Raw genomic sequence first — 26,600 nt, 5'->3', positions numbered from 1 at the left:
GAATGAGCATAGATACTTCAGAGGATGGGAGCTTTATTTAAGTTTCAGCATCCTTTTGCCTGAATGAAGTGAGACTAGGAGTAAAGGTCCTGGGAAGAGGTGGGTGGAAAGCAACCCATCAGCAGCATCGGGCTGTCTTTGGCACTGGTAAACTATGCTGTGGAGTGTTCAGTTCTGGTCTTGGCTGCTGTCCTGCTGGCCTCATCACGTGGGGCTTGAGCTTTGCAGTTCTCTTCTGGATAATGATCCTGTTGAATATTTGTGGTTTTGCCATGGCACTAGACTCTCAGATACATAGGCACCATGTAATAGATGGAGCGAGTAGTGGTTTGTTGGAGAGCAGGCACTAAGAGAGATTCCTGGTGCCCAGCAGGCATCAGCACCTCCTATGCCATGTGTGTCCGGTACGATGGAGTGGAAGTAGGGGAAGCGTATTGTGATGCCCTGACCCGCCCAGAACCCACTCATGAGTTCTGCACAGGGAGAGAATGTCAACCCAGGTGAGTGAGGATATTCAAGCCTTGGCCCCCTCTCAGCAAGACACCCCATCAGCCAAGGATACAGCCACAGATGGGCCTGCACAGCAGCAAACCGAGCTAGGTGGGACCTGGCAAAGATTGCACAGGCAGAATAATGCGTGGGAAGCCAACAACCAACAGAGAAGGAGGTGCCCAATGCACACCCACGGTTTCGGGTGGGTTTGTACCTAGCATGGCTCGGCCATGCTTCCGCTGCTGCTAGTTAGATTCGTGCTAGCTCTAGGAGAACCAGTGTGAGTATGTGCACACGCGCAGGGGGATCACCCCTAGCTCGCAGTACAGACAGAACCTAAATCAGGGGAAAAGAAAGGGAGAAAGCATGAGAGAGAAGAGGGGTGGGCGTAGGTGGGATTTCTGTGTCCTGTAGCTGATCCCACTCAATAACTCTGACGCTGGGTGTCACTTAGCACCCACAGTGCAGAGTATTAGAAAGAGGTGGGTGGGGACTGTCATTTTTTGGTGGCCATCTTGATACAGCAGAGTGAGGAATGACCCCGGAGATGCTTAGACCGTGGGTTTGCGTCAGCTCAGGTTGTTGGGCTGGGTTACATTGCTTTACAGCAGACTGGAATATCCGCCGGTGTCTATTTAAAGGTGGCCTAACATGTTGTGCAAGTCAGGATAAAACCCCCCAGGACATAGGCAGGGCCAGATGCATTGGGTGTAATTTACAAGCTGGGGGCTAGACAGAGCAATTCAACAACCTGCCCTGAGGAAGGGGTGGCCCACAGCTGCACTGCCCCAGGAACCCCAGAGACTGAGTGGTACCTCTGTCGCGTTGCCTCCCTGCCCCCTCCCACCTTACTCTGATGGGGGAATAAATTACTCCACCCCCTTTTCATGGAGCAACTCACTCCCCCCAGGCACTTGTGCACCTACTCTGACTGGTGGATGCAGAGCCAGGGCTCCCCCCACGCCCCATCCTTCTCCCCCTGCTCCTACCCAGTTGCTCACAGTGGGTGAGTAGCCCCTGCGCTCCCCACTAGAGTCAGTCACAGTCTGAGCAAGGGATTAAGGTCCTTACTCCCCTGCTGACTCAGACGAACACTGTGACCACCCAGCCCTCTGCGTAGGGGGATCATGCTGCTCCTGGAAATACGCTGCCACCTCTGCGCTGGAAAGGGACAGCCTTGAAACAGCACACAGCAGCCCTGTGCAACAGAATAAGGCACAGAGAAAAGGACAGAGTACCCAGTTGAAAGACCTCAGTAATGCTAGGCAGCAGGGCAGTTGGACACTGGGGACACAGGTGTTAACCTTCTTACGCTTGTGAAAGGGCCATGGAGTGAAGTTTTTAAGGCCCACATGCAATCAGGCCTCTGTGCTACATGTGGGAGACCAATGAGCAACTGGTAGTTAATTACAGGGGGATAATTGTCCTACAGAGTTATCACTTTAATTGGAGACACATGCGCACTGGGCAGTCCCATGTACTCAGGAAGATGAAAGGAGCCCACCAGTGACCTGTGTCAGATACCCCCTGTCTTTGATGTCTGTGGCCCTCAGGGTGCCTTGTTCTGACCTATGCTTTGTCTTCTCTCCCCTTGCGAACCCACCTGGAGGTGGGAGACCAGTCGCTGGAGCGAGTGCTCCAGGACCTGTGGGGAGGGCTACCAGTACCGGACTGTGCGCTGTTGGAAGATGCTGGCTCCAGGCTTCGACAGCTCCGTTTACGACGAGCTGTGTGAGTCTGCTGGGCTGGCCAGGCCAATGGAGAGGAAAGCGTGCAAGAACAAGGCGTGTGGGCCCCAGTGGGAGCTCTCCGAGTGGTCGGAGGTATGGAGTGCAGTGGCCTACCCCATGTGTCAGGGTTAGACTGGGGAGTGGCCCATGACGAGAGGAAAACTGACCTCAGCAGTAGACTCATTCCTATGTGTCGTGCTGAGGAGGTCTCTGGGTAGTTTGAAGCACAGTAATTAGGCATCACAGGGAAGCTAGCATTGTTCTTGCCCATCTTTTTCCTGTTCTAACACAGTCCAGGGGAGTCTACTACCCCTTCTGCTATCTTGCATAATAATTTGCATTTTTATAGGATCATCCCTGTGAGGATCTCAGTGAATTTAGCCACAGAGCACCTCTGCGAGACTAACCTCCCCCTCCCACCATTTTACAGCTCAGGAAACTGAGGCACTAAGAAGCTAAGCCCCACACTTTCAGAAGAGGTCACTGATTTTGGGTGGCCAACTCAACACGCCTTGTAGGTCTGGTTTTCAGATGTGCCAGACCCCTGCATTTCCGGTTTGCTGGTGGGAGCTGAATGCACTCAGCAGCTCTGAAAATCAAGCCCAAGGTGATTCATGCTGGGCACCCAAAACTTGGGGGTATTTGGGTGAAGTGACTTGCCTGTAGCCACCCAGCAGCAGAGCTGGGACTAGAACTCTGGTATCGTGATTCCCCCGCCACTGTTTTAGCCACAGGACCAGCCTTCCCCTCTGCACCAGCACTCACCTCAGTCTAGGGAAGAAAAATGTATCTTTTCCCTCTGCCCCCACCCAATCTCTTGTCCCCTTACTGACGCAGTCTGGTCTCTTGTGCTACAGTGCTCTGCTCGGTGCAGCAGTCAGGGGATGATGAAGAGGGAGGTACGCTGCTCAGTAGAGCCAGGCCTCTGCGATGAGGCCCTGAAGCCTGTCAGTGAGAAGGAGTGCACAGGCCCACCCTGTGACCGGCGCTGGATTGCCTCTGACTGGGGACCGGTGAGTCCAGGCCGGCTGCTTTTCCTCTTTCCCGGACCTGTTCGAGGCTTGAGGACTTGGGTGAAGAAATGCAGTAGCCCAGGCCTGAATGGAGGTGGAGATGGAATCCACCCCGCCCCCCGTTAGAGTGGATTGTGGGACCAGAATCCCCCACACACCCAGAGCAGATTACGGGGCCGATTACGGGGCCGATTACGGGATTATCGCCCACACAGACAGTTTACATTATACGCAAACTAACGGTTGAGTTGTTTTTGCTCAGACTTTTAACAAACATTCCCCTCCAGGCACAGATGGAGCCTGGAAAAGGTCAGCTCAAAAGTTTGGGACCATTATGAGTGCCTGAAAACGAGGAAGCTACTGCGACTCCTGAGTTAAGGAGGCAGTTGTGAGGCCATCAGCCCTTAACCGCGGCATGTCAGCATCAGAGCTAGGACCAGCACTCTGGTCTCCTGCCTCCCACTCCCATACTCTGGCCACTCAGCCATGCTCCCTCCACTCCTGCCAGTGCTGTTCAGTGACTGGCACCTTGACATGCCCTTTATTTCTCCAAGTGCTCAGGTTCGTGCGGCAAGGGGCGCATGAGCCGCTTTGTCGTGTGTCGCAACCTGGAGGGGAAGGTGATCTCGGACTCCCAGTGCGATCCGGCTGCCAAGCCTCTGGCTGTCTACCCCTGTGGGGACAAGAACTGCCCTGCACACTGGGTGGAGCAGGAATGGGACCAGGTAAGCCTGGAGTGGCCTCACTTCGACCTGCCTGCTGTCTGGAGGGGCTGACTCCAGGCATCCGGCCCCCTTGGGGGGGTACATGGGCCTTGGGCAGCCAACATGTGTGTTTTACAAGCACAGGGGGCCTGTGTGTCAGCGCGGAGGGGCTGGGAGGAGGCAATGAAGCAGGGGTGAGCCTCGGGGAGGGAGAGCGTTTGGGGCCCAGGGAGGGATCAAAGCACAATCCCTGGGGAAGCCGAGAAGCCAGGAGAACGGTCCCTTTGGGGGACAGGGGGGCGCTGTCCCCTGGGGGGAGACGGCTGGGGGCAGGAGCAGCACACAGGGGTGGGGGACATAATGAAGCAGTGCCTGATGGGACTCACCCTCTGCTGCAGGACAGGTGGCTCCTGAGGCGCAGCTCGGCTCCGCTCCCCACCCGAAGCCTGGCTCACCGCGGGGGGGCAGGTTCCTCAGCTCCCTGGGGCTGGTTAGCTCCTTCAGGCTCTTCTCGCTGCCGTGGCCCTCCTGCTTCCTGGAGCGGATCTCGTCATCCTGCCCGCACCCGGGACAGCCTGCCATAGCAGAGGCTGGAGGAGGGAGGAGGCCATCATTGGTCAGGCTGAGTTGGGGCCGGTCTCTTCAGGCCAGACGCCCCATTGGGTGCCTGGGGCTCCCAGCTTTACTGCCAGAGCTGCCGCGGGTTGGGCAGCGACAGCCCCTGCGCTGGTGCTGGAGCTTTGCCGTCCCGGGCTGGGTTAGCAGAACCGCCTGCCAGCTGGCTCTTTCCCGCCCGAGGCGGCTCAGGAGGTTCCCGAAGCAGGGAGGGGAGTCACAAGCGCCACTCCCCACAGCTGCCGCTCCGCAATGGCTTGACACATGCTGGCTTTCCCAGAGCTCCCATCAGAGGGCAGGGACTCTGCTCCTCCGCTCTAGCCTGCTGGCTCTTGCAGATCCAAGATCTAAACAAGGCCCTGAAGTTCAGTCCCGTTATGCACACTGCAGTAAGAGTGGAGAGCACTGGAGAGGGGCCCCAGCCAAACCCCAGGACCCATAGGCTGTCTGAAAGCAGGGCCATCAAGATCACTGTGCAGCGGGCATCTCCTGAAGCATTCACTAAGAGCCAGTGAAAGCACACGGCAGTGTGAGAATCTCTTGGGACCAGGAGCAGATGAGCCGTAGCTGCCTCTGCCTCCTCCGCTTTGACTTGAGGTCTAGAGTGGTCCGATTGAAACCCGAGCCATCGGTCATGGGGGGCAGGTTGCATAGCAGGGTTGAATGTGGGCACAACTGGGGATCGGGGGCGGGGGAGAAAGGGGGTAGTCTGGGCCTAGGGAGGGGGTAACTGCTAGGGGCTGGGTTCCAGCCACACTATTCCTTCCAGCACATCCTAGCTGCCAGCAACCCTCCCCAGCCAGCCACACTCTGCCAGCCCCCTTCATGGCCTGTCTACACCACGGCTGCTGCCAGTGTCAGAGCAGTACAAAGGCTCCAGCGAATACGATTGCTTTGTGCCACCGATTTTCCAAATGGCCAGTGATAGCATAGACCCAGCCTCAGCTCAGGCGCTGCTCTGTGCTGCCTGCCAGCTTCAGCCTTGCAATAGCTTGTTTTAGGTGGCTTCCCAGATAATGCAAACCAGGACACTTTGGCATTTGGTTTCCCCATACAGCACTGAGCTAACATGGCTTTACAGTGAACTCAGGAGGGAGCACAGAGATACCCTGGGGCCTAGCAGAACCAGCCAGACCCCAAGCACTTTTAAGCTGGGGCAGCGATATGAAGCAGGAAAACCACTTGATAATTCTACATTTCAAGCGCTAGGTGCCTAGGGTCCCACCATCCCTGGCTAAAGAGTGTTCTCCCTTTGTCTGAGCAGCCTGCTTAAACCCACCTCCTGGTTAGTGCTGAGGGCTTGAGGCTTGATGGGTGTAATAAACTGAGGCTGTTTTATTTCCCTATGCTATGGCAGTCCATTACCCCCTTTGCCTGCTGTGCAATTTGCACACCCCAGTGCAGCTGGGTTTACAAGCTCTGTTTCTCCAAGTACCAGCGCCCGTGAACTCAGTCTGAGCGCTTTTCTTCTCTCATGTCCCCTTCCGGGGTTGAGCGGGCCTTGGTGATCAAGTCTAGCTGGAGGGTGATTAAGATGGAATACAATCCAGCTCCCTGCCCTCCAGCTGTGCTTGTGTTGCATGGCGAGGGCGGGGGGAGTGAAAAGCGGGGCAAGCACAGAGGTGGCAGTCACGCTGGCAGAGGCAGCTGGGGACCTGCAAAGGGCGTAGAACAGAGCTGGACTCTTGCTACTGCATGACTGAGTATGTAAGAGCTGTCTTACAAGCTAAAGCGTGTCAGTAGAGCCCCGCGTCACGCTGCACTGGCCTGGCGCCCGTTACAACTAAGCCTGCCTTGTGTTCCTTCAGTCCCGATCCAGGAGCGTGCAATACGTCTCTCACCAAGACTGATGTATTAATGCGCTGTAATATCCAGCTCTTACATGGCATCTGGGTACAACTACCTCCCTAAAGGCTAAGTCTACGCCCTGACCTAGGGGTGCGACTCCCAGCGCACGTACACAGACGCGCAGTAGCGCTCGTCAGACAGCAGTGCTGCCGTGGTAGCATGGGCTTGCTGCCCCGAGCACAGATCTGCCTGAACGCTGGGGGGACGCACTTGGGGCAGCCTGCCTGCTCCACCACTGCCCGTGCTACTGCGGCTACTTTTAGCCTGGTAGCTCAGATGCTCTTCTGTGTCTAAGGACCTCAAAGCCAGTTACAGACACTAACATCCAACGTCTCAAAGGTATCGTGGCTGCTAACTTTCATTGGCATCAGCGGCTGCGTCAGGAGCAGCACAAATGTTAAGTGACTTGTTCAAGACGGCACGGTGAACTGCTCTGAGCAAGAACCCCCCTGCTGGAAGGCCGGCGCGTCTGCCAGCCTGAGCCCTGTGCCGAGGGTGTAGCAGTCCGTAGCAGCCGTGAATGAGCTGGGTTCCTTTTCGCTTTTCCAGTGCGACGCCAGCTGCGGCCGGGGGGTGAAGACCAGGAGCGTGCTGTGTGCCGGCCTGGAGAACGGCGTGTACAGGGAGTATCCAGAAAAGCGCTGCAATGCCTCTCAGAAACCGGAGGTGCAGGCGGCCTGTTTCAAGAGGCCTTGCTCTACGTGGTTCACGACCTCCTGGTCTCAGGTAGGGAGCGAGAGGAAGGGGGTGGGTATTGAAGGAGCTGGCAGGAAAATGGAAATGACAAATACCAAGGGGGAAGGGGTGATGGGCCTACACTCCAGGGAGCTGCAAAGGAAGATTCAGATGCCAAGGGAGCCAGGAGAATTGCTACTTTCGTGTTGTGCCTGTGGCATAGTTAAGTCTGAATGGAACCACCAAACTGGCTCCTTTCAGGGGCTAGCAGGAGAGGAGAGGGCTGGACATGCTCACATCCCCGAGTCTCTGAGTACAGACCTAGCAGGAGTAGGGACACCAATTACCTGTGAGCTGGGTAATGGTGACTATCTTGGTGCCCGTCTCCCTTGGGCGTCATGCCCCATAGAGTAGAATGCACACCCCTACCCTCCAGAAGCCAACTTTCTTCACGCCTTTCAATTGAATTTAATTGGTGTGTTTAGTGCTAGCGAACAGTGCCAGACTGACAGCCCCAGGGATATGCGGCCAAACAGGATTCCCAAAGGGCTGCAACAAAGCAGACTTCCTCCACAGCCCACGCATATGCCCCAGCCCTGCCTTGCAGGGATAAGAAGGGAGCTCAATTTCTGAAACTGTTCTGTGCTTGGCATCTCTGTTGAGTCCTCCCACCAGGGAGCTGATGAGCAAGCATGGTATGGCAGGAGGTATTTTGCAATGCATGTACCTAAGCAATGGGTGGTAGATGGAAGCCATCACACTTATTACCCGTAGGCCACCAAAGGGTTGTTAGCTGGTAGCCAGTTTCAGTCCCCATGTGCTCTGGTGGATTTGAACAAGTTGCATATGGTGCAGGGAAAGGGTCCATCACCAGTCCCCCCTGCAGCCTCATTTGTTACTAACTCTAAATTCTAACCTCCTCTGCAGCCCTTTGAGCGATGGTGGTCTGAAGGTCTTAGACTCTCTGCCCCCAAGCATGGGCCAGGTCTCCAGGCGCTGTGCAGACATGCATAGCACTGGGAATGCTGGATATGCTAGTTAATGAGACCAACCTTTTTATTCAGCTTGTACAACTCTCAGCATGGCCTGGGGGACATTTCTGAGCTGCTAGCTCTTATGCAGAGAGCCAGCCAGAAGCAGAAGAGCAAGCATCTTGGGACCAGTCAGTAATAGGCATAGGGAAGCACAGAAAGAGAACAGTAGTTTTCCCCCAAGGCCCATTAGGTGAGAGGCTGGCTGGGGACTCACTGTAGGGTGAAGTGGGAACTCCCTCAGTGAATATCCCGTCTTGGGGGACCAAGAGGAGTGACTGGGGGGGTGATAGGCACCAGGCTCACAGCCCGCTTCTCCTCCCTCTTGCTTCCGACAGTGCAGTAAGACGTGTGGTGCCGGCCTGCGGCTCCGAGAGGTGAAGTGCTACCAGGGAGATGCCCTGGGACAGGGCTGCGACCCAGCTTCCAAACCCGATGCCAAGCAGACGTGCCAGCTCCAGGTGTGCCCCACGGAGGCACCAGGTAAAGGGGGGGCGCTCTTGAGGTGGCAGTTCAGGCTTGGGGGCAAGCCCTTGCTTTAACCGCTGCTGTGGATGCTTTCGCTCCCCAGATGAAGACTGTGAAGACAAAACGACAGCCAACTGCGTGCTGGTGCTGAAGGTGAAGCTGTGCTCCCATTGGTACTACAGGAAGGCCTGCTGCCGGTCATGTAGGAGTAAGGCGCCCTGATGGCTGCCACACCACGCTTCCCTTCCAAGACCAAGGGGCAAGATCCCCTTAGAAACAGACTCCACCATAAACCCTTTTTCTATGACAGAAGCCATTCCGCCTGGAGTGCTCTGTCACGGAGCCAGTCCCTGTAGAACATCCTGCTCAGCTAGGAAGGATTCCTTGGGCACACGTAGCAACAACAGTCCCCTCTTCACCTATAGGATTTTATAGAGAGACCAGCAATTCCTACAAAGCAACCAGAGCCTGGGTAGTGTGGGAGGTTGGTCCCTGCCATCCATCACCAAGGAGCTGCTCCTCTTCCCCACCACACTGCTAATTCATGGCCCTACTCCTGCTGGGTGTGTACCCAGAGCTTCAGGGACGTGAGCAAGGAGTCCCATCAAGAGGTGGCCAAGCGTGTACCACAGCCGGCAGCAGCTAGACCAGCTGCTATACCCTCCAGCCAGAAGGTCAATTTTCAAACAAAAAAGTCCATTTGACAGTAAAGCAATAACCCATCCATTTGTATTTTCTGCACGTGTGTTCGGGCCTGGACGGGGGGCAGGGCTGGAATGGATGGGAGGGTGCATGTGTCCCAAGACCGCTTCCAGCGCAGCACCGTGTAAAACCTGCCCGGCCCCGATCAAAGAAGAGAGACAGCCCGCTTTATAGTTCAAAGTCCTCATTTATTTCTGACATTCACTCTGTATTCACAGCTGAGCAACAACGATGTAGAACACCATGTAGAAAAGTCTGACTTCCCTGTTCCTTCCCTCACCCCTTAGCAGGGCTGGAGCTACATTTTGGGCTCCCACTTGAGTTCTGTAGCTCTCACTTTTGTACTTGTTCACATGTTCCAGCACACATGCAAAATGTATTTGGGATTTCATGAGTGATGGGGGTCTTCAGCTGGGCTATACTACCAATCTCATACTGGGGTACACTTGGCCTAGCTCAGGGCCACATCAGCCTGCTAGAAGCCTAAGGGTCACATTTAATGTGTGTACGATGGAGCAAACTACAGCTATCTTCCCTTTTAACAGAGGTGTGACCCACAGAGCCTACAGCCTGTCATATAATGCACAACTTTGATCCCAGCAACCTTCACTGGGAAGAGACAGCATTGCATGCCGGGACCGTTAGTCTCCGTGGGCTGTCCCTTCATATTAAAGAGACACAGCTTTGTGCTCTGTTTAGCTCATGGGCTGCACTTTGACCACCACAGGTCGTGTGGGGTTAAGTTCAGGCTGGAGGGCTAGCTAAAGCAGGTACTAGCATATGAAAGGACAGGACTTGTTGAGTTAGACCAAGGAAAACCCTGCCAGACACTGTATCACCAGGGGAGTGTGCTGGTTGGGATAGGAAGCCAATAGGAGCAATGGGCTATTGAACACTTCGGGTCAGAGGCCTTCGTTGCTACTACCGCCCTCCCAACATTAGCTGGCTTTTTCTCCCAGGGTCCGTAAGAGGACACTTAAGAGGCAACTGCCATCTGAGGGAGAACTGGAGAATATGCTATTTAGGGGTCACAGTGAGGATGGGATGGCTTAGGAGCCAGGGAGTATCCGGATGTGAAGTCTTTCAGTTTTAAGGCCTTGGTTCAAATACAGACCAGCAGGCGACCAATGGCTGTTCAAACCGTCTACACCAAACGGGTTGGTTCCTGATGGAGAGATGCTTGTGTCACACACAACACCATCGCGTTTGGCACTAATCTGCTCCCTCACTGGCAGTCTCAGCAGGGATGCCAAAGAGCGAATGGGCCTGAAGACTGAACCCTCGTCTCCCCTACTAACGTGGAGCCTGCAGCTCTGGGCAGTGCTGTGCCTCAGCACCATGTCATGCCCCGACTGTGGATGAACAGAGAATATAAAGGCTGTCAGTCCAATGCCTTTCATGGAGTTAGACTATTTCTTCTATCACAGTTTATAGTTCTAAATAATGCTGCCTAAATAGCATGGGTGTGTGTTAAACCATACTCTAGCGATCATCGCTAAGGAAGTTTGTGTGGCAGCAGGAACTTAGCTTTATAGGTTCACCTGCCACCAATTTGTATTCTCCACCTGCACACACGGGACCACGTGTTGGGGACCCTGCAGCTGGCTGCTATGGAAATGGATCAGAATGACAGATGCGCCTTTTTAGTAATTTTTACCAAGTTTGGTATTGGAGTGAAAATAATCTCCATGTCCATTTTGCAGAGAGGTGGACTGGATGGTCTAGCTCAGTGGTTGTCAACATTTTTCATGCAGTGACCCCATGTTACCCCAGAAAGTAGGCTTGGGCCTCCAATCTAGCCCCAAAGAAAGGAAAGGTTTCAGAGTAACAGCCGTGTTAGTCTGTATTCGCAAAAAGAAAAGGAGGACTTGTGGCACCTTAGAGACTAACCAATTTATTAGAGCATAAGCTTTCGTGAGCTACAGCTCACTTCAAGGCAATCATGAGCCCCCTAAAGACCTGTCTGTGTGATTCCTCCCACTGGTGTTCATGACCCCAAGGTCATGATCTAGTAGATCTTTTCCATTCCTATTGCTATTGTAAGCAGAATTAGTCCTAAACAGACTATTTCTCAGTTTCCCAGAAGATGGCAGTGGGCCTTTCAGGGCTTTGCACACTGCAGAAGATCAAAGCTTTCATTCTTTAATAGTACAATTTTTTCTTTCAATAAAACCTTGCGCTTTTTATGCCTCTAAATTAAATCACTCTTAAAAAAAGCCTGTGAAGATTAAAGGGCTTTTTTTTTTTTTTTGGCAGCAGCAGGATCATCTCCATTGTTAGCATATGTCAGTAATTTCACTAGTCCCCTTTTCTCCCCTTCATAATTATCTAAAGTAGCCAGGGAGAGGTTATCCTATTTTGCATTCTAACACAGACACTAGCATTCAATTGCAACTAACGTGATATGAAGGGAACAAAATGATCAAACTGTTTATTTGCTTCTCCATTAGCTTTCATCAAGCAAGAGTGTTAGAACTCCCGGCACACTGGCTGGATCTTCACCCTCTCTGTCTCTTCCTCCTTTCTAATGCCGCAGCCATTGCTGGAGCCGACAGCTCCCCGTATGATGTCTTGCTCTTGCTGAATGCGCTCAGTTCATCCATACTGGAGGCCAGTGGTATTGCCTTGGAAAGTGACAAGTAGGATTTGCTTAGTGTAGACACCAAAGACCTCATTAAGGACTCAAGGGAGTAAGGAGAGTCACAAGGGTCTTGATAACTAAGTTAGTTCATACTGTACATAGCCCTCGTTAGACAAATCCCTTCCGTAGATACAGTGGAATAATAATTACACTTGTGATAGGTTCAGAAATCACGTTCAAGCTCTTCATTCAAATGTCCCACGAAAGCTTACAATGATCTGGACAGATCAACTTCAGGACCACGCTGGGTCTCTGACTTAGCTGTTCATGTTCGTTCAAGGGTTCCTCTCCTTTGCAAGAAACCCCACTGAAATAAATGGAGCCTCCACCCCGCAATGGCCATCTCATTGGCGCACCCTGTGAGATAGTGACAATGCTGATTACACATCTGTACTAATAGCCCTCGGGTTTGGAAAGGTCTCATGGACGATGCCATGGCGGGTCATCGGGTAACTCTGGAGGGTTGCCATTCTGATGGGTGGCCCCATTTCCTTGTAGCACGCAGGCATGTAGGTGATCCTCTCACCACCATTCCGCACCATGTCACCGGTCCGTATGTAAAAGGGCGAGCTGTAGGGGGAACAGGTAGGGCAGTAGTTCCGAGCACCCTGCTGGTTAAATTCGTGGGGTGGTGGTGCTGGGCTGCCCTGCCCGTCCACGATGCGAGAGTTGCAGGCATTGCAGGTTGTAAGGTATGAGCGAGTGGGAAGGTCAGGCTCCTCCTCCTCCTCCTCCTCCTCCTCTTCTTCCTCAGCAGATTCATCTTTCTTGCAGCAATAATACTATGCACAAGGAAAAGGCTTTGGTTAGTAAGAGGATAGCATACCATGCAGCTATGCTTGTGCACAAAGGCCCGTAGAGGGTCATACACATGGTCTTGAACACAGGCTACTTTTGAAGACATTTTTAGGATTCACGGTCATTCTCACTTCCCTCCCCACAATGTTTCTTCATCCATGAAAGTCCTTCAGTAGGGGCTGAAGGATAATGGTCAACTACCGGGAATTGCACATAGAACCATTCGAGAGGAGATGCAAAGAGCTTAAGAACATAAGAATGGCCATACTGGGTCAGACCAAAGGTCCATCTAGCCTAATATCCTGTCTTCCGACAGTGACCAATACTAGGTGCCCCAGAGGGAATGAACAGAACAGGTAATCATCAAGTGATCCATCCCCGGTCGCCCATTCCCAGCTTTTGGCGAACAGAGACTCGGGACATCATCCTTGCTCATCCTGGCTAATAGCCACTGATGGACCTTTCCTCCATGAATTTACCTAGTTCTTTTTTGAACCCTGTTATAGTCTTGGCCTTCACAACATCCCCTGACAAGGAGTTCCACAGGTTGACTGTGCATTGTGTGAAGAAATATTTCCTTTTGTTTTTAAACCTGCTGCCTATTAGTTTGATTTGGTGACCCCTAGTGTTTGTGTTATGAGGAGGAGTAAATAACACTTCCTTATTTACTTTCTCCACACCAATCATGATTTTATAGACCTCTTTCATATCCCCGTTAGTCATCTCTTTTGCAAGCAGAAAAGTCCCAGTCTTATTAATCTCGCCTCATATGAAAGCCTCTCTAGGCAGGCCTGGAGGAGCCAACTTCTCTGCTCCTTCCCTGGGGCGGGGGTGTGGTAGGACCATGATGCCTCCAGCAGGGGGCCTCAAAGGGTCTGGTACACGGTCACAGGAACCTTATGTCAGCAGTGATCAGAGTAGCGTAGCAGAGCTCCGCCTCGCCCCAACACACATCCCCCTCTCTCCTCAGCACACCCTCTGCTTTGGGAAGAGGTGGCTGGCACAGGAGCCAGCTTCAGAGGTTTTACAGCAGTACGGAGACCGCCTCTGCCAAAGGTGGTCTCTGCTGGCCACTATAGTGAGAATTCAGACACTATGTGCCATGCACATGGTGCAAAGTATCGCAGGTGGAACTGAAAATCTAGTCCAGAAAATTTGAGGCAGCCTAGCTTGGGCATGGTGGGGAACTCTGCCTCTACCCCTAGCACCGACTTCACTTCAATGTATAAAAAGGGTTTTCTAGCTAATCTCCTTAGGAAAAAAAAACCCAGTGGTTTACTTTACAGGGGGAACTGCGAAACCAGCCAACCTCTCCAACTAATTTTGAGTTCTACAAACCCTCAACCCCCAGGATTTGCATCCAGCACCAGGAAAAAGGAAAACAAAAATAAGCCCTCACTCTATGGAGCTCCCTAGGAAAGGGGGAGCATAGCAAAGATCTAACAATCACAACACCCAGTGTCCTGCTGCAATGGGGTATAAAGCAATGCACAGCAGCATTCCTGAAACTCAGCTGCATTGTCCAGGTGAGTACAAAGCACAGGTACCGTACCCCAGAAGTGTAGTTACATACCTGTAGCCTACAATAACAGAGCACCGCAATAATACACAGTAGGATCACGGTCGCTAGTATTCCACCGGTGATAACAACAGTTCCAGCTGTCATCCGACCGATTCTCCATCAAACTCTGAAAGGCAGCGCAAGGAAAGGAGTGGGTTAAATTCAAGGGAGCTAAGAGCAATGGTCAGTTACTGTGGTTCGAGTTAGGGGATCTGATTCTGCTACTGCTGCATCCGTACAGCTACCGCTGCCTTTAAATGTGGGTAGCTCAGTGGCTGCAGAATCAAGCCCAGGGAGTTCCCTGTGCATGTGGGAGAATGAATGGCGTTAGTCAAATAAATGCCTGAAAAACAGAAGGGTGGAGAAGAGCACTGTGACCAATGAAATGCAACTCTCCAGGACTAAGCGAGGAGGGTAGCAGAAGTCCGTTCTCTTGTACCTTGCACACATATCCCTTTTCACACAGGTGTCTCAAAGTGCTTAAGGAACACTAATTAACCCTTGCAGCCCACTGGTGGAACTGAGCTGGGCGGATTTGCCCAAGGGCACTCTGCAAGTCAAGGCTCCATGCTTCCCAACATAGTCACAGGTGGTAATAATTCAACAGCACACAAGCTAGGAGACTATAGTTAAGCTTGGATGGGAGTAGATTTTCGGTGATGCTCCTACAACTACATGGGCAGCTCTTCCATATACCCAGGGGAGGGCAGGCTCAAGCTACTGCCCGCTGCCTCTAGTTGGTAAGAAAGTTTCCAGCTGAAAAATACAGGGCTGACCCTCAGAAAGCAGGTCCCCGTGCAGTGTGACCAGTCTTGTCCAACTGCAGGTGGCTCTTGACCAAAGGCTACTTTTGAAGCTCAGCTGCATGAAAAATTTCTGATAAGGACTAAGGACAAAGATCCCTCCAAACTGAGCTTCACTTGTGATCTGAGGAGCATGATGCTAGATTAGAACCCAGAGCTCCAGCAGGGAACGTCTAAAGGTACAGCCTGACTTGGTCACGGAGCCTTTGCAAGCCCAAACTCCAGAGCACAGCAGGCTCCAAGGCATCAGCAGGCCTGGGGGAAGCCCTCAGCCTCACTGCAATAGCCCAGCACCTTCCAGCATTAAAAGTGCCATACAGAAGGGAAGTCAGTGCAAAGAGGGCATGAAGTGGGTGACAGGGTTGAAAGAGTTAACAGAGAGTACTTACGTTCACTGAAGGGTGCGCTGGACCTGCAAGGGATGGGGGGGTGGGGGGAGAGAGAGAGAGAGATTAGACCATGTTCATTTATTATGCAATATTTCTGAATAGCCATTAGGGGGCAGTGGTTCAAACCTGGACAGTCAAGTGTTGGGCGTTTTGGGTCTGATTTCTAGAGGTGAGGAGCACCAACAACTCCAGTTGAAGTCAGTGGTAACTGGAGGTGCTAAGCGCCTCTGAGAATCAGGCCCCCTCATTAACTTAATCCCATTGCTGGGTCTAAGAATGAATGGTCAGTGATGGTGCTATGCTGCAGAGTCCAAGGAACCAGGATCTACGCGAGCTGAGCTGTGCGCATTGCGTAACGTTTGCTCTGCAATAATTCACAAGGGCAAAAAAACCCCGTGGCTGTTTGCTGCACTTCTGTTGCCCATCAGATTACTCTGTGATGGCCGTGGCGGCAGCACACCACACAGACACGCGCTCTGGTTCTCCACATGGGCTCCCCCTTCACCTCCGTGTGGGCAAGGCTGGTCAATCCTTCCCCAAACCCCACAGGGGGCTGAGGGCGAGGGCAGCTGCAGGGGCTGCTGAAAGCCTGATGGCTCTGTTGCTGCTCCATGCCTTGAGGAGAGAATTCCCCTTCCTTCCGCTTCATGGGAACTTCCCCCTCCTTCCCTTTGGCCTATCTGGGCTGCACACAAGGGCCAGGATCTGGCTCAGCACACGTGAGCAGTGCACATTTCAGTACATTGCTGGGCATATGATGTAAGTGCAGGCAGTCCTGCCCCAGTGGGTCTGGCAGTGCCCACCCACCTCCCTCAGCCCAGCCATGCAACCTGGTGCACAGTGCTCCCAAGGCACTAGTGAACAGCCTTGCTGCTCAGTCGGTCTCACTGCCACTCCCGCACAATGGCTGCCATGGTGCAACTGACAGTGCTGCAGCCTCTGGCTCTCAAAGTGCCTCAGCAGGTCAGATTAATTCAGCCAAGCAGCACCTCTAGGAAGCAGGTATTAAGACTCCCCATGGTACCGATGGGGGACAGGCTCAGAGTCACACATAGCAAGTCACCAGCAGAGCCAGTTCCCCCGCCCTGCCCGCTAGCTGCTTTGCCACTTTTGTCATTTTTTAGTTAGAAGCATAGAGAAGTGGATGTTTGCAGAAGACCAACCACTCCAAGGAAATCAGCAAGCAAGGCATGATTTGCCGAGTGGAGTCTTGGAGCCAAACACATCCCTAGACTGCATGTGAATGGCTCTACTGAAGTCAGCAGGAGCCCTGGGCACAAAATGGGGCTTTTAGCATTGTTGTTAGAGGCATTTGGCCTCCAGGATTACAAAAAACATTACCTTCTTCCCTCCCGGCCCCCCAAGAGGGCAACCTTTTAAGGACACGGTGGCTATCATGAGGTTGCAAATAATTCAATGTTGCTTCTTGGGGGAAAAGCACAGCTTTGTTAAGTATTATTTAGTCTTACAATCTTTACAACTGACTGCACTGCATGCTATTGGCTAGCCTCAAAACTGGCCCACACAAACTGTTTATGTATTATTGTTACAGCAGCACTTCGGGGAGGTCTACTCTGCCCGTGACAGCGAGCCTCTTAGCCTGGCTCAACAGACTCAGGCTAGCGGGATTCACGCTCCTGCTCCACAACAGGATGGGCAGAGATTGTGACTTGGGCTCTGGAGCCTACGAATGGGGGTGGGCTTTCGAGTCTGAGCCACAACTTCCACGCAGTCTACACAGCTATTTTTAGAGCGCTGGCACGAGGCCCACTAGCCCAAGTTTCTCTCGATCCTGACTGGGAGGCTTGCTTCCACAGCCAGTAGATGCACCCTCTAAAAGCTCCAACCAGCGGCAGGGCCCCACTTTGCTAGATGCCGTATAGGGACAGCTCCTACCTCAAAGGTTGTGGCTTCACTGCAAAGTTAACTACACTCAAGTGAGCTGAGCTTGAGTGCAAGCAGCCAGCCTGTCACACATTCCAGCTGCACACAGAGCGGCCATGTTAGCAGCTGATGAGTTGGGCTGACTTGAGCTAGCCTATCCCACTTGGTGGGCCGGCAAACTGGAGTTAAAAGCACCACTGCGCTCAAGTGAAGGGTTTGGGGGGGGGCAGGACTGCAGTTTGGGGCATCACTGAAGTTGTAACTTGAGTTAACTCTGCAGGGAAGAAGAGTCCAAAGTGACTGGCCCAAGGTCACACAGGCAGTCTGTAGCAGAGCCAGGAATCAAACCCAGCTCTCCTGAATCCCAGTCGAGTGCCTTAGCCCCCAGATCAGCCTCCTGTGTACTTGGTATATTGTCCCATGTAGTGTAAATCCGCAGTCACCACACTACAACAAACAGACTATCAGTGCACGAGGAGCATGTCTTCTCTTCCCCACAGGGCTCAGATGGGGGTTTTCTCAACACCTACCCAGATGTCTAACCTTGAACAAGTGGGTTGTCATGGGTAGCTTGGCTGGACACTTACAATGAAAATGGCTGAAATGATGCCACAGTCACATGGGCCTGAGAGGAGACGACTGGAGCAGGAAGTTCCACACAGCATTACGTGGGTTGTCCTTGAGGGGGAGAAATCGGAGAGGAAAACATCGGAAGCAGTACAATCATTTACTTATATTACAGCAGCACTTGTCAACCACAGATGAGATCAGGACTCCACTGTGCTCGGCCCTGTACGTACATACGTAAGTACACACAGAAAGAGATAGCGCCTGTCCCGCAGAGCTCACCATCTGACTAAAGACGGACACAGGGTGTGAGAAGAGAGAGACGAAGTGATCACACATCAGTCATGTGTCAGAGCTAGGAACAGAGCCCAGGCCCCCAGAGTCCTAGTCCCTAGATCCCATCTCTCTGAGGAACTTTGACTAGTTCCCACTATAATGCTGTTCCCAGCCCCTGCTGGAACAAAGGATTTGCCTTACCTGCCTCCTACAGTGACCCAGTCCTTGCTGCTTCAAAAGGAAGATGGAAAGCCCACCCACCGTAAGGCCCTAGGCCAATGGACCCAGTTTCCAGGCAGCCTGTCCACCTGAGACATCCCCGCTCAGTGTCTGTCAGTTTCACTTTTCCCCAGGGCAGCACTGATTCTGTAACTGGGGAAAACACTGGCTGCAGCTGGCGTGATCACATTTAATTAACAATCTCCATCTCCTTTTGAGTCACAGCCCCCTCAGGAGCATGCTCATTGAGAGGGACCTGTGCCCCAGTCCATTTCCAGCCAATCCAATCTAATTAAGCCCTCAAGAGATATTAATTAACTCGTGAAATTGATCAAGCGAGGTGGCAGCCTGGATAAGAAAAGTGTCTAATTGGCTCCTTAACTCAAGCACTGCTAAGCAGTGCATGGATGTGGACCAGAACCAACTGGGCCCTTCCAGGTTCTCCACAGTGCCAGGAGAGTTGCAGTGGAAAACAAAGGCCTATTTTCCCTTTTAACGCCTCACTCACCATATCTCTGCATGTCCCACCCCAGGGTAACATGCACACAGGCAATGTAGTCTGCATCTCGGCAGTGGAACTGCAGGGCACGGCTGTAGGATGATGGTGCCAAGCAGGTGCCTGTTAGCCTGCCACATGCCTGATGGGTTCACATGGATAAGGCAGATGTTTCACAGCGCGCGCGTGTGTAGAAGTACTGTGCCACTCTGGATACTGCTAAATTATCTATGCCAGGGATGACTCTTCTAAAGAGCCTTTCGTCTTTCCCATTGGATCACACCAAACTGGAAATTCGGAGAGAGGGACATGAAAAATTAATGCAGGGTTGGGAGGATGTGTGGGGAATTGATTTGAAGAACCAAGTGCACATAGCCTGGCTTCACCATGATGGTGGGGAACGTACAGTATGATACTCCAAACCCTTATAAAGTATTCGAGGGCTACAAACAACAAGAATGGTAGGAAGATAGTTAATGAAACCCCTTGGATTAACTGAACATGGAATGAAGTTAAACAAAAAGAGCTCTGAGCTCAACTTCAAGAAGATATTCTAACAGGCAGAAATAGTAGACCGTGGAATGGTCTCCAAGGAGCACTGGCAGAATCCCCAGTGTTCAGTTACTTAAAAGTGGACTGGTCAAAGCATTGGCAAATATACTGCAGGAAGCAGTCCTGCCCTGGCCACAGCATGGAATTCTCCCACTAATTGTTTTTCCATCAGAAAGTGTTGATTTGTCTAAACCGAAACTTTTGGCAGGGAAGTGTTGGTTTCAACAAATCTCCAGTATTTTTATATTTACGTACATACAGACATACACACGTGTGTGTGTGTGTCCACGTGTGCGTATAAAGTTTCAAACTTTTCTAAATGTAAAGTTTTGTTGTTCAAAAATTTTCAGTCAATTTATACCTACAAAAGGTCACAATCAAAATGAAACATGTCCATTGACCCAATCCCACATTTTTTCATCCAAGGTTAGGACAGGACTTTAAGTTTCAGAAACTCTCCTGGGACGGGAAAAACATTTCACACCCAGCTTAACCTGTTTGGTGATCTTTCCATCGCTAGTTGTTATGATTCCATGATAGGTCCTCATTGGCAGGGCTTAATGTTCCACATCCAAAGAGCAACTTCGGCTTTAGCCTACTCCTCAGGCAGTCCCAGTGAAGTAACGCAGCCTTTACAAGGAGTTAACATGAAGTGACACTGGCTGTACTTTGTGCACCTAGCAGGGCCAGACAGGTCTAGGGTATGCAATGTTCACACAGTCCTTTCACAGGGAGTGTGTCATTTCATACAGCACTGCTAGTCCACTAGCTATTTTAGAACACTAAATTCAATGACAGTGCATGGACAAGGAAGATGGTCTTTGTCTCTCATAGGCAAAAAAGTCACCACATGATCTGGCACAAACAATGATCTGGAATGGAATGCAGGAGGCGCACGTCAGGTTTATGTTATGCACTGATTGTCTGAGGAAAGACTAGCTAGTTTTCTGCAATCTCACAAAAATATACAGTGCCCCCATCATCTTATTCTCTCTCTGCCGTTCTCCAGCTGCTATTTGATACAGTGAGCACAACAGCAGAGCTATCGAGGGATGAGGACTGAGCTAGCTGGGCTGGGGTGCCCTGGCACGGCTGTGGATATGGGTGGAAGCTTGTGCGTTGCTGGCACTGTGCCTGGCTCACGTCGAGGATGAGTAGTTTCACAAGCACAAAAACTCCCAACAAGGTGGATCCAGGTTCTTAGGCAAAATTAAAGAGGATGATGTTCACTAGAGAGGCACCAGGCTGCGTACACGGAGCTTTCAGAAAGCCCTCCCCATGGCAAGTGGGCTGTGGAAGCTACTCAACAAAATCGAGACCAACAGCTCGCTCCACCACACCTTCTCCTTTGGCCAGGTATTTCAGCTCGGCTAGTGGGGCACACTGTTGTGCGCCAGCAGAGCTGGGTAATGGTGCTGCGGTTTGTACATTGCCTGAACCAGATACCCACACCCCGAAGGCTTCACTTGGACAGCCAGACCTGAACTGCCTTCACCAGGAGGGACAAGCAATTCTTCTGGGCGGTGTGGGACAGCCCAGAGCCACCTGCCTATTACAGAGCACAGAGACCTTGGGTGCAGGAAGCATGACAACATTCCCCTGCAGGTGCTCACAGGAAATCACACATTCTAGAGCATATGGTGAGCCCCTACCCTGCTCAGACTCTGGGGTAGGGACTGGGGCCCTTCTCCTGGCCCTGCCCAACATTTGACACCTACTCCAGTGTCCAAACTGCCCTGGGATTCCCACATCAGCATCGCTGGGTTATGGTTAGTGGCATGCTGCCGGCAAGCCCTTATACCAGCTGCAGGAGGTTGGCTGACACCTCCTCCTATCCTCCCATTTTACTGGTCCCAGCTTCATCACCATCATCGGCTCTGGTGTGCACCCCTTGGTTACCTTGGCACCACACCTCCCAAGAGCAAGAGAAGTCTCCTAATTAGCTCTCGGCACACCAGAGGCTGCTCCTGCCGGGAAACCGGACCCCACATATCACAGGACCAGGTTCTATTCTTATCCCACTGCTCTGGGGCAGAGGTGACCTGTGAGTGAGTCATGCTGCTGGAGCGGAGTGCTGTCCTTATTAATGGCTTATGTGTGGAATGGGGGGGCAGGAAGTAGTGGCCCTGGAGATAGGGTCCCTTGCCCCCTGTGAATAAGCATCCCTGGTCAGTGATTTGAAGGGAGGAGGAAGAATTTCTGTCTGGTGTATGTGTATATATTTAAAAAAAAAAAGTCAACCATTACCAGAGTTTACTGCTATGGGGGAGAGAAGCATAAAGAGCAAGAAAGGGGAAAAACAGCTACAGCACAGGCCAAATGCAAAGGTGATGGAGACAGAAGGGAAAAGAGGTGATTCTGTGAGGGCTGAAGGAAGGACAGGAAGATTTATCTGTGCTGAGCTTAATCATGCTCAGTTTGGTAGTTTAAACAGAGGAAAATTACGGCAGGAAAAGCAAAGCCGCAGCTAAGTTGCATAGGCAGCAGGGAGCCAAGTCACGCTATTATGAATTGGGCTGCGTGGACTCTCCCGCTAATGGATCCCCCTCCTTGCCAAGCCCCAGCAAAGCTCCGGGCACGTGGCGCGTGCTGCAGATGGAGTGGCAGTCCCAGCTGGGCACGTTCACGCTCCACGCTGGCCTCGTTTGCGGTTTACTTTTTGGCTGTGCAGAGACAACATGGCTGGCTGGCACCAAGCGTACCCCTGGCTTGGGCTGCAACCAGCCTTTTCATTTCTCCTGCACTCAGAGTGGTTATCCGAATGGCTCCACCCTTCTCCCCAACCTGGGGGGAGCAGGCTATTTTGGCTGGAACTAGACAAGGAGAGACTTAGGGCCATAATGCTCCACGTTCAAACACCTGCTACATGTTCAGCTCTCAGCCATTCAGAGGAGGCAGCAGGCCCCAGCGAGAGGAATAAGCATGACACTGGGGAGTCAGGAAGCCCTGTTTTAACCCTGCCTCGATCAGTGACTGGCTGAGGGGCCTGGAGCATGTCATCAACTCTTAGCTTTGCTAACATTTTGATGGCTATCTGGGACTTTACAGTTGTCTATATGTTGCACACCGCAGCCACAGGGAACCCCAAATCAGCTGTGAAGCTAGAATGCAGATGCTCCAGTGAGAGTCCTGTGCTTTTGGAGCAGGAGGAAGAGGGGAATCTCCTTCTGCCAGCAATATAGGGCGTATGACACACAGCTCTGGGTCTATTCAGCAATCCTTGTACTAATGATCCAACCCATGTCTAAAATACAACCGTTCTCCATCCATGCCCCCACCCCTCCAACTCAGTGCTCTTGTAAGGAAGACAGCAGATGCATATGGAGGTTGACACTTGCTACCACTTACAGTAGAGAACATGCGTCTGTGCCTGATCTCTGGCCACTCTTGCATTAGAGTGCAGCAAACAGGTGTGCTCTGAAACGCACGCCACTTGGCTGGCAGGAAAAACGCCTCTGCATTAGTACTTAACGTTACCTCCGGTTATATTCAAACCACCCAGCCTCCGTCTTTTCCTGGTGCTTCATGTTTTAGGGGAAATCGCTTTGGAGTCAGAGAGATGAGTTCGTGGCTTAGTCATGCTGGCCCAGCTCCACTGGACTCTGAGGTTCCACCAGCAGAGCTGAGAGGAGAATCTGATTGAATGTATTTCTCCAAATATAAATAAGGAGCCAGATTCTTCCCTCCACCGTGCCTGCTCACTGGGCCTCATTCAGAGCGGGTGCAAGTGGGGACAAGTCCACTGACGCAGATGGCGCTGCATCTGCTTACAGTCAGTCGGTCTGACTTTCGTCCATTGACAGGAGCGTGACTCACAGCAGAATCTGGCCTGTTAAGTCTGTGGTCAATTATTTGCTGCCTCCGGTTGAATTCACACTAAATTATTTTTCCATTAGAGTCTTTAGTCTGTGTTTGACAAATGAACAAGAATCGATTCACCTACAAACAGTGCAAGGAAATTCATTGTTTTCTGCAAGCTAGCATTCCCTTAGAGCAGGGGTTGGCAACCTTTCAGAAGTGGTGTGCCGAGTCTTCGTTCATTCGCTCTAATTTAAGGTTTCGCGTGCCAGTAATACATGTTAACGTTTTTAGAAGGTCTCTTTCTATAAGTCTTTAATATATAACTAAGCTATTGTTGTAAAGTAAATAAGGTTTTAAAAATGTTTAAGAAGCTTCATTTAAAATTAAATTAAAACGCAGAGCCCCCCGGACCGGTCGCCAGGACCCGGGCAGTGTGAGTGCCACTGAAAATCAGCTCGTGTGCCGCCTTTGGCACGCGTGCCATAGATTGCCTACTCCTGCCTTAGAGCCTCCACTGAGCGTTGGTCTAGGCCTGCTGCTTATGGCGTAGACTGAACTTCACTGAGCCACAGCATGCAAAACAAAAATCATTGCCACGGCTGGCTTGCTCTCTACCTCTGTTCTTATGCAACCCCCACAGCTTGGTATTGGCAGGCCCATTAATTATTTGTATGACAACAGTTTGTAAAGGCCCCAACCAAGATAACTGCCCCATTGTGCTAAGCACTGCAAACAGAGTAGGAGACCATTCCTGGCCTGAAGACCTTACAATGTACTAGAGCAGACAGAGGGGGAGAAAAGTAGTACTATGCCTATCTTACGGATAAGACATTGAGGCACAGAGGAGAGGAGAGCCTCTGGATGCAGACCAAGTTCCATAGGCAAAGCATCCCTTTCAATTCCCGTGTTAGCATGAGTGCCGGGGAAGGTCCCAGGATGGAGCGGTGCTACGGCAGCCTGCCGCAAGTGGTGACGTGCAATAAGAATTGAAAAATTGCTGCATTCGTGCTATGCAGAGCATGCACATCAGAGAGAGAAAGAGAGAGAACGGACAAGCACACACAGAGGGCAATATTCCCTCCTTGGCAGGAACCCAGCACACCCCCCCCCGCCCCGAGTCCTACTGTAAGATGGGGGCTGGGACCTAAGTGGTGCAGACTGTGTGGAGGCCATCTGCACAGGGCTGGATTCCCCAGAGTGCGCCATGCACCCCAGCACTGATTACTTAAACTCTGTTGGATGCTCCCTGTTCCGTGCACACAGCAGTTAAAAGCTCCAGAAGCGCAGTGACAAACCAAGCATTACTAAATAGCTAGAATGAGCCAGGCTGTAAACAGCACTTAAAACAATGCTGCAGGCCAACTCTTCCCAACTGCCAGCGAGCCCAGAGAGCTCTGCTGTTGAGACACAGCACACAGAGGGTGGATTCACTTAGGGCAATTTGCCTAGTACGCTGCCCCTCAGAAGCAATAGAAATCTACAGTTCTGATTCATCAGACTGGCACAGTGTTACCCTGCTTGGGTGTTCCACTGTGTGGCAATAGCACGAGCTTGTGCCCAGGACTCCATAGGGCTGTGTCAGTGGAGGCTACCCACTAGCACTCAAGATGCCCTGGCCACTCTCCACTCCACCCCCTCCAACCCCCGCCTAGTGCCATCTTCTTATGGGGTTGCATTGACTGACTCTGAGCCACTCACAGTAGGGTGAGAGAGCCTGCGCTTCCCCTGCCCCAGGCAGACTTCCCTCTGCCGGGGACCCTGTGCCGTAGGACACACTGGCAGAAGCTGGCACGTCCCAGAGCTGAGTAAATGGCTGCTTATTCGTCAGAAGTGGTTCTCACCTGGCAAAGACACTCTCCACTGCTTGTGAGGTAGTGGCAGCAACAACCCAAACCTCTTCACCACTTTATTCAGTGCCGTGGGTCACTTTGATGGGAGCTTTCATGCCGCAGCAGAAGAGACTGGATGCGTCAGCCAAATTCTGCTCTGCATTCCACTGGTACAAGGCTGGCATAACTCCACTGGCTTCTGTGGATGGATTCTGGACTTACACTGGTGTAAAAAAAAAAAAAAAAACCAAAAAACACACCTATCCCAGGTACTTATCTGGCGCCCATCACCACAGCCCCTGCGCACCTCACAGTCTGTAATGTGGTGATCCTCACAACACCCCTGGGAGGCAAGGCAGTGCTACTATCCCATTGTACAGAGGTGCAACTGAGATTAAGGGACTTGCCCAAGGTCACACAGGAAAGTTGTGGTGGAGCAGAGACTCTCCCGAGTCCAAGGCTAGCACACTAATCACTGATCTTAAAAGAGAACTGCCCCAATTATACCCCTCTTCAATTGGGATTTTTCCCCAGAATGCCCTGGAATGCTAGCCTATGTTTTGGTCATCCATGGAAGCTCCATATTATTTTAAAGGCACACGGTCAAGCATATGATGGGATAACATGATTTTGGTAATTAATTGATCTTTAAATATTCATGGTAAATAGGCCCAATGGCCTGTGATGGGATGTTAGATGGGGTGGGATCTGAGTTACTACAGAAAATTCTTTCCTGGGTATCTGGCTGGTGAATCTTGCCCATATGCTCAGGGTTCAGCTGATCGCCATATTTAGGGTCGGGAAGGAATTTTCCTCCAGGGCAGATTGGAAGAGGCCCTGGAGGTTTTTCATCTTCCCCTGTAGCATGGGGCATGGGTCGTTTGCTGGAGGATTCTCTGCTTCTTGAAGTCTTTAAACCACCATCTGAGGACTTCAATAGCTCAGACATAGGTGAGAGGTTTATTGCAGGAGTGGGTGGGTGAGATTCTGTGGCCTGCGTTGTGCAGGGGGTCGGACTAGATGATCATAATGGTCCCTTCTGACCTTAGTATCTATGAATCTAAGATCCAAGTGAAGCCTGAAATGATGGAGCACTGAACTGGACTCTCGTCCTTTAAAAGTCAGTGTTAATACCCTAAAGATGTTGTTAGTAACACAGGTGAAGACTTTTTGGGAAGCTAATTCTTGGCAGTGTCTCTTTACTGGTTTTTTTAAATAACGAAGAATACCAGAGTGCCCAAGACAAGAAACATTTTTTTCCTTTTGACTCAGTTAGAAAATGGAGGCGACTCCCCTGTTGCAATTTAAAATAGACAAATGGATTTCCTGCCACTCCACTCTTCGCCCGAGACACCATGTACTAACAGGCACCCCCAAGTTAATTGATTGGTTTGTTTATTAAGAGAGACTCTCGGAGTTTCTGAACCGAGGGGTTTGTAATGGAAATGCGGTCAGGCCAGAGCACCATAAACGGGGCTGCTCTCAGAAAACAAAAGAAGCCTCGGC

General features: G+C 51.7%; 2 protein-coding genes across 4 annotated transcripts in view; one reads left to right on the top strand and one right to left on the bottom strand.

Moving 5' to 3' along the window:
• LOC140915916 (ADAMTS-like protein 2) overlaps positions 1–9,302 on the top strand; it is a 45,288-nt gene extending 35,986 nt beyond the window's left edge. For all 3 annotated transcript variants that reach the window (XM_073356538.1, XM_073356537.1, XM_073356540.2), the window contains 7 exons: positions 374–500; positions 2,102–2,315; positions 3,080–3,235; positions 3,790–3,960; positions 6,952–7,128; positions 8,447–8,591; positions 8,680–9,302. In XM_073356538.1, coding sequence (XP_073212639.1) covers positions 374–500; positions 2,102–2,315; positions 3,080–3,235; positions 3,790–3,960; positions 6,952–7,128; positions 8,447–8,591; positions 8,680–8,798 — 1,109 coding nt within the window. In that variant the 3' untranslated portion in view covers positions 8,799–9,302. The remainder of the gene's footprint in view (positions 1–373; positions 501–2,101; positions 2,316–3,079; positions 3,236–3,789; positions 3,961–6,951; positions 7,129–8,446; positions 8,592–8,679) is intronic.
• A 154-nt stretch (positions 9,303–9,456) lies between these two features.
• The window catches only part of LOC140915918 (protein FAM163A), a 74,581-nt gene continuing 57,437 nt past the window's right edge, over positions 9,457–26,600 (bottom strand). The window contains exons 2-5 of the mRNA XM_073356547.2: positions 17,942–18,032; positions 15,471–15,493; positions 14,291–14,405; positions 9,457–12,701 (exon numbers count right to left, since the gene is read on the bottom strand). Of these exons, the coding sequence (XP_073212648.1) occupies positions 12,300–12,701; positions 14,291–14,383 (495 nt within the window). The 5' untranslated portion in view covers positions 14,384–14,405; positions 15,471–15,493; positions 17,942–18,032 and the 3' untranslated portion in view covers positions 9,457–12,299. The remainder of the gene's footprint in view (positions 12,702–14,290; positions 14,406–15,470; positions 15,494–17,941; positions 18,033–26,600) is intronic.

This window comes from Lepidochelys kempii, chromosome 8, assembly GCF_965140285.1.
Source record: "Lepidochelys kempii isolate rLepKem1 chromosome 8, rLepKem1.hap1, whole genome shotgun sequence".
Lineage (NCBI taxonomy): Eukaryota > Metazoa > Chordata > Testudines > Cheloniidae > Lepidochelys > Lepidochelys kempii.
The sequence above is the reverse complement of the archived record's forward strand: the minus strand, read 5'-3'. Positions and strand labels throughout refer to the sequence as shown.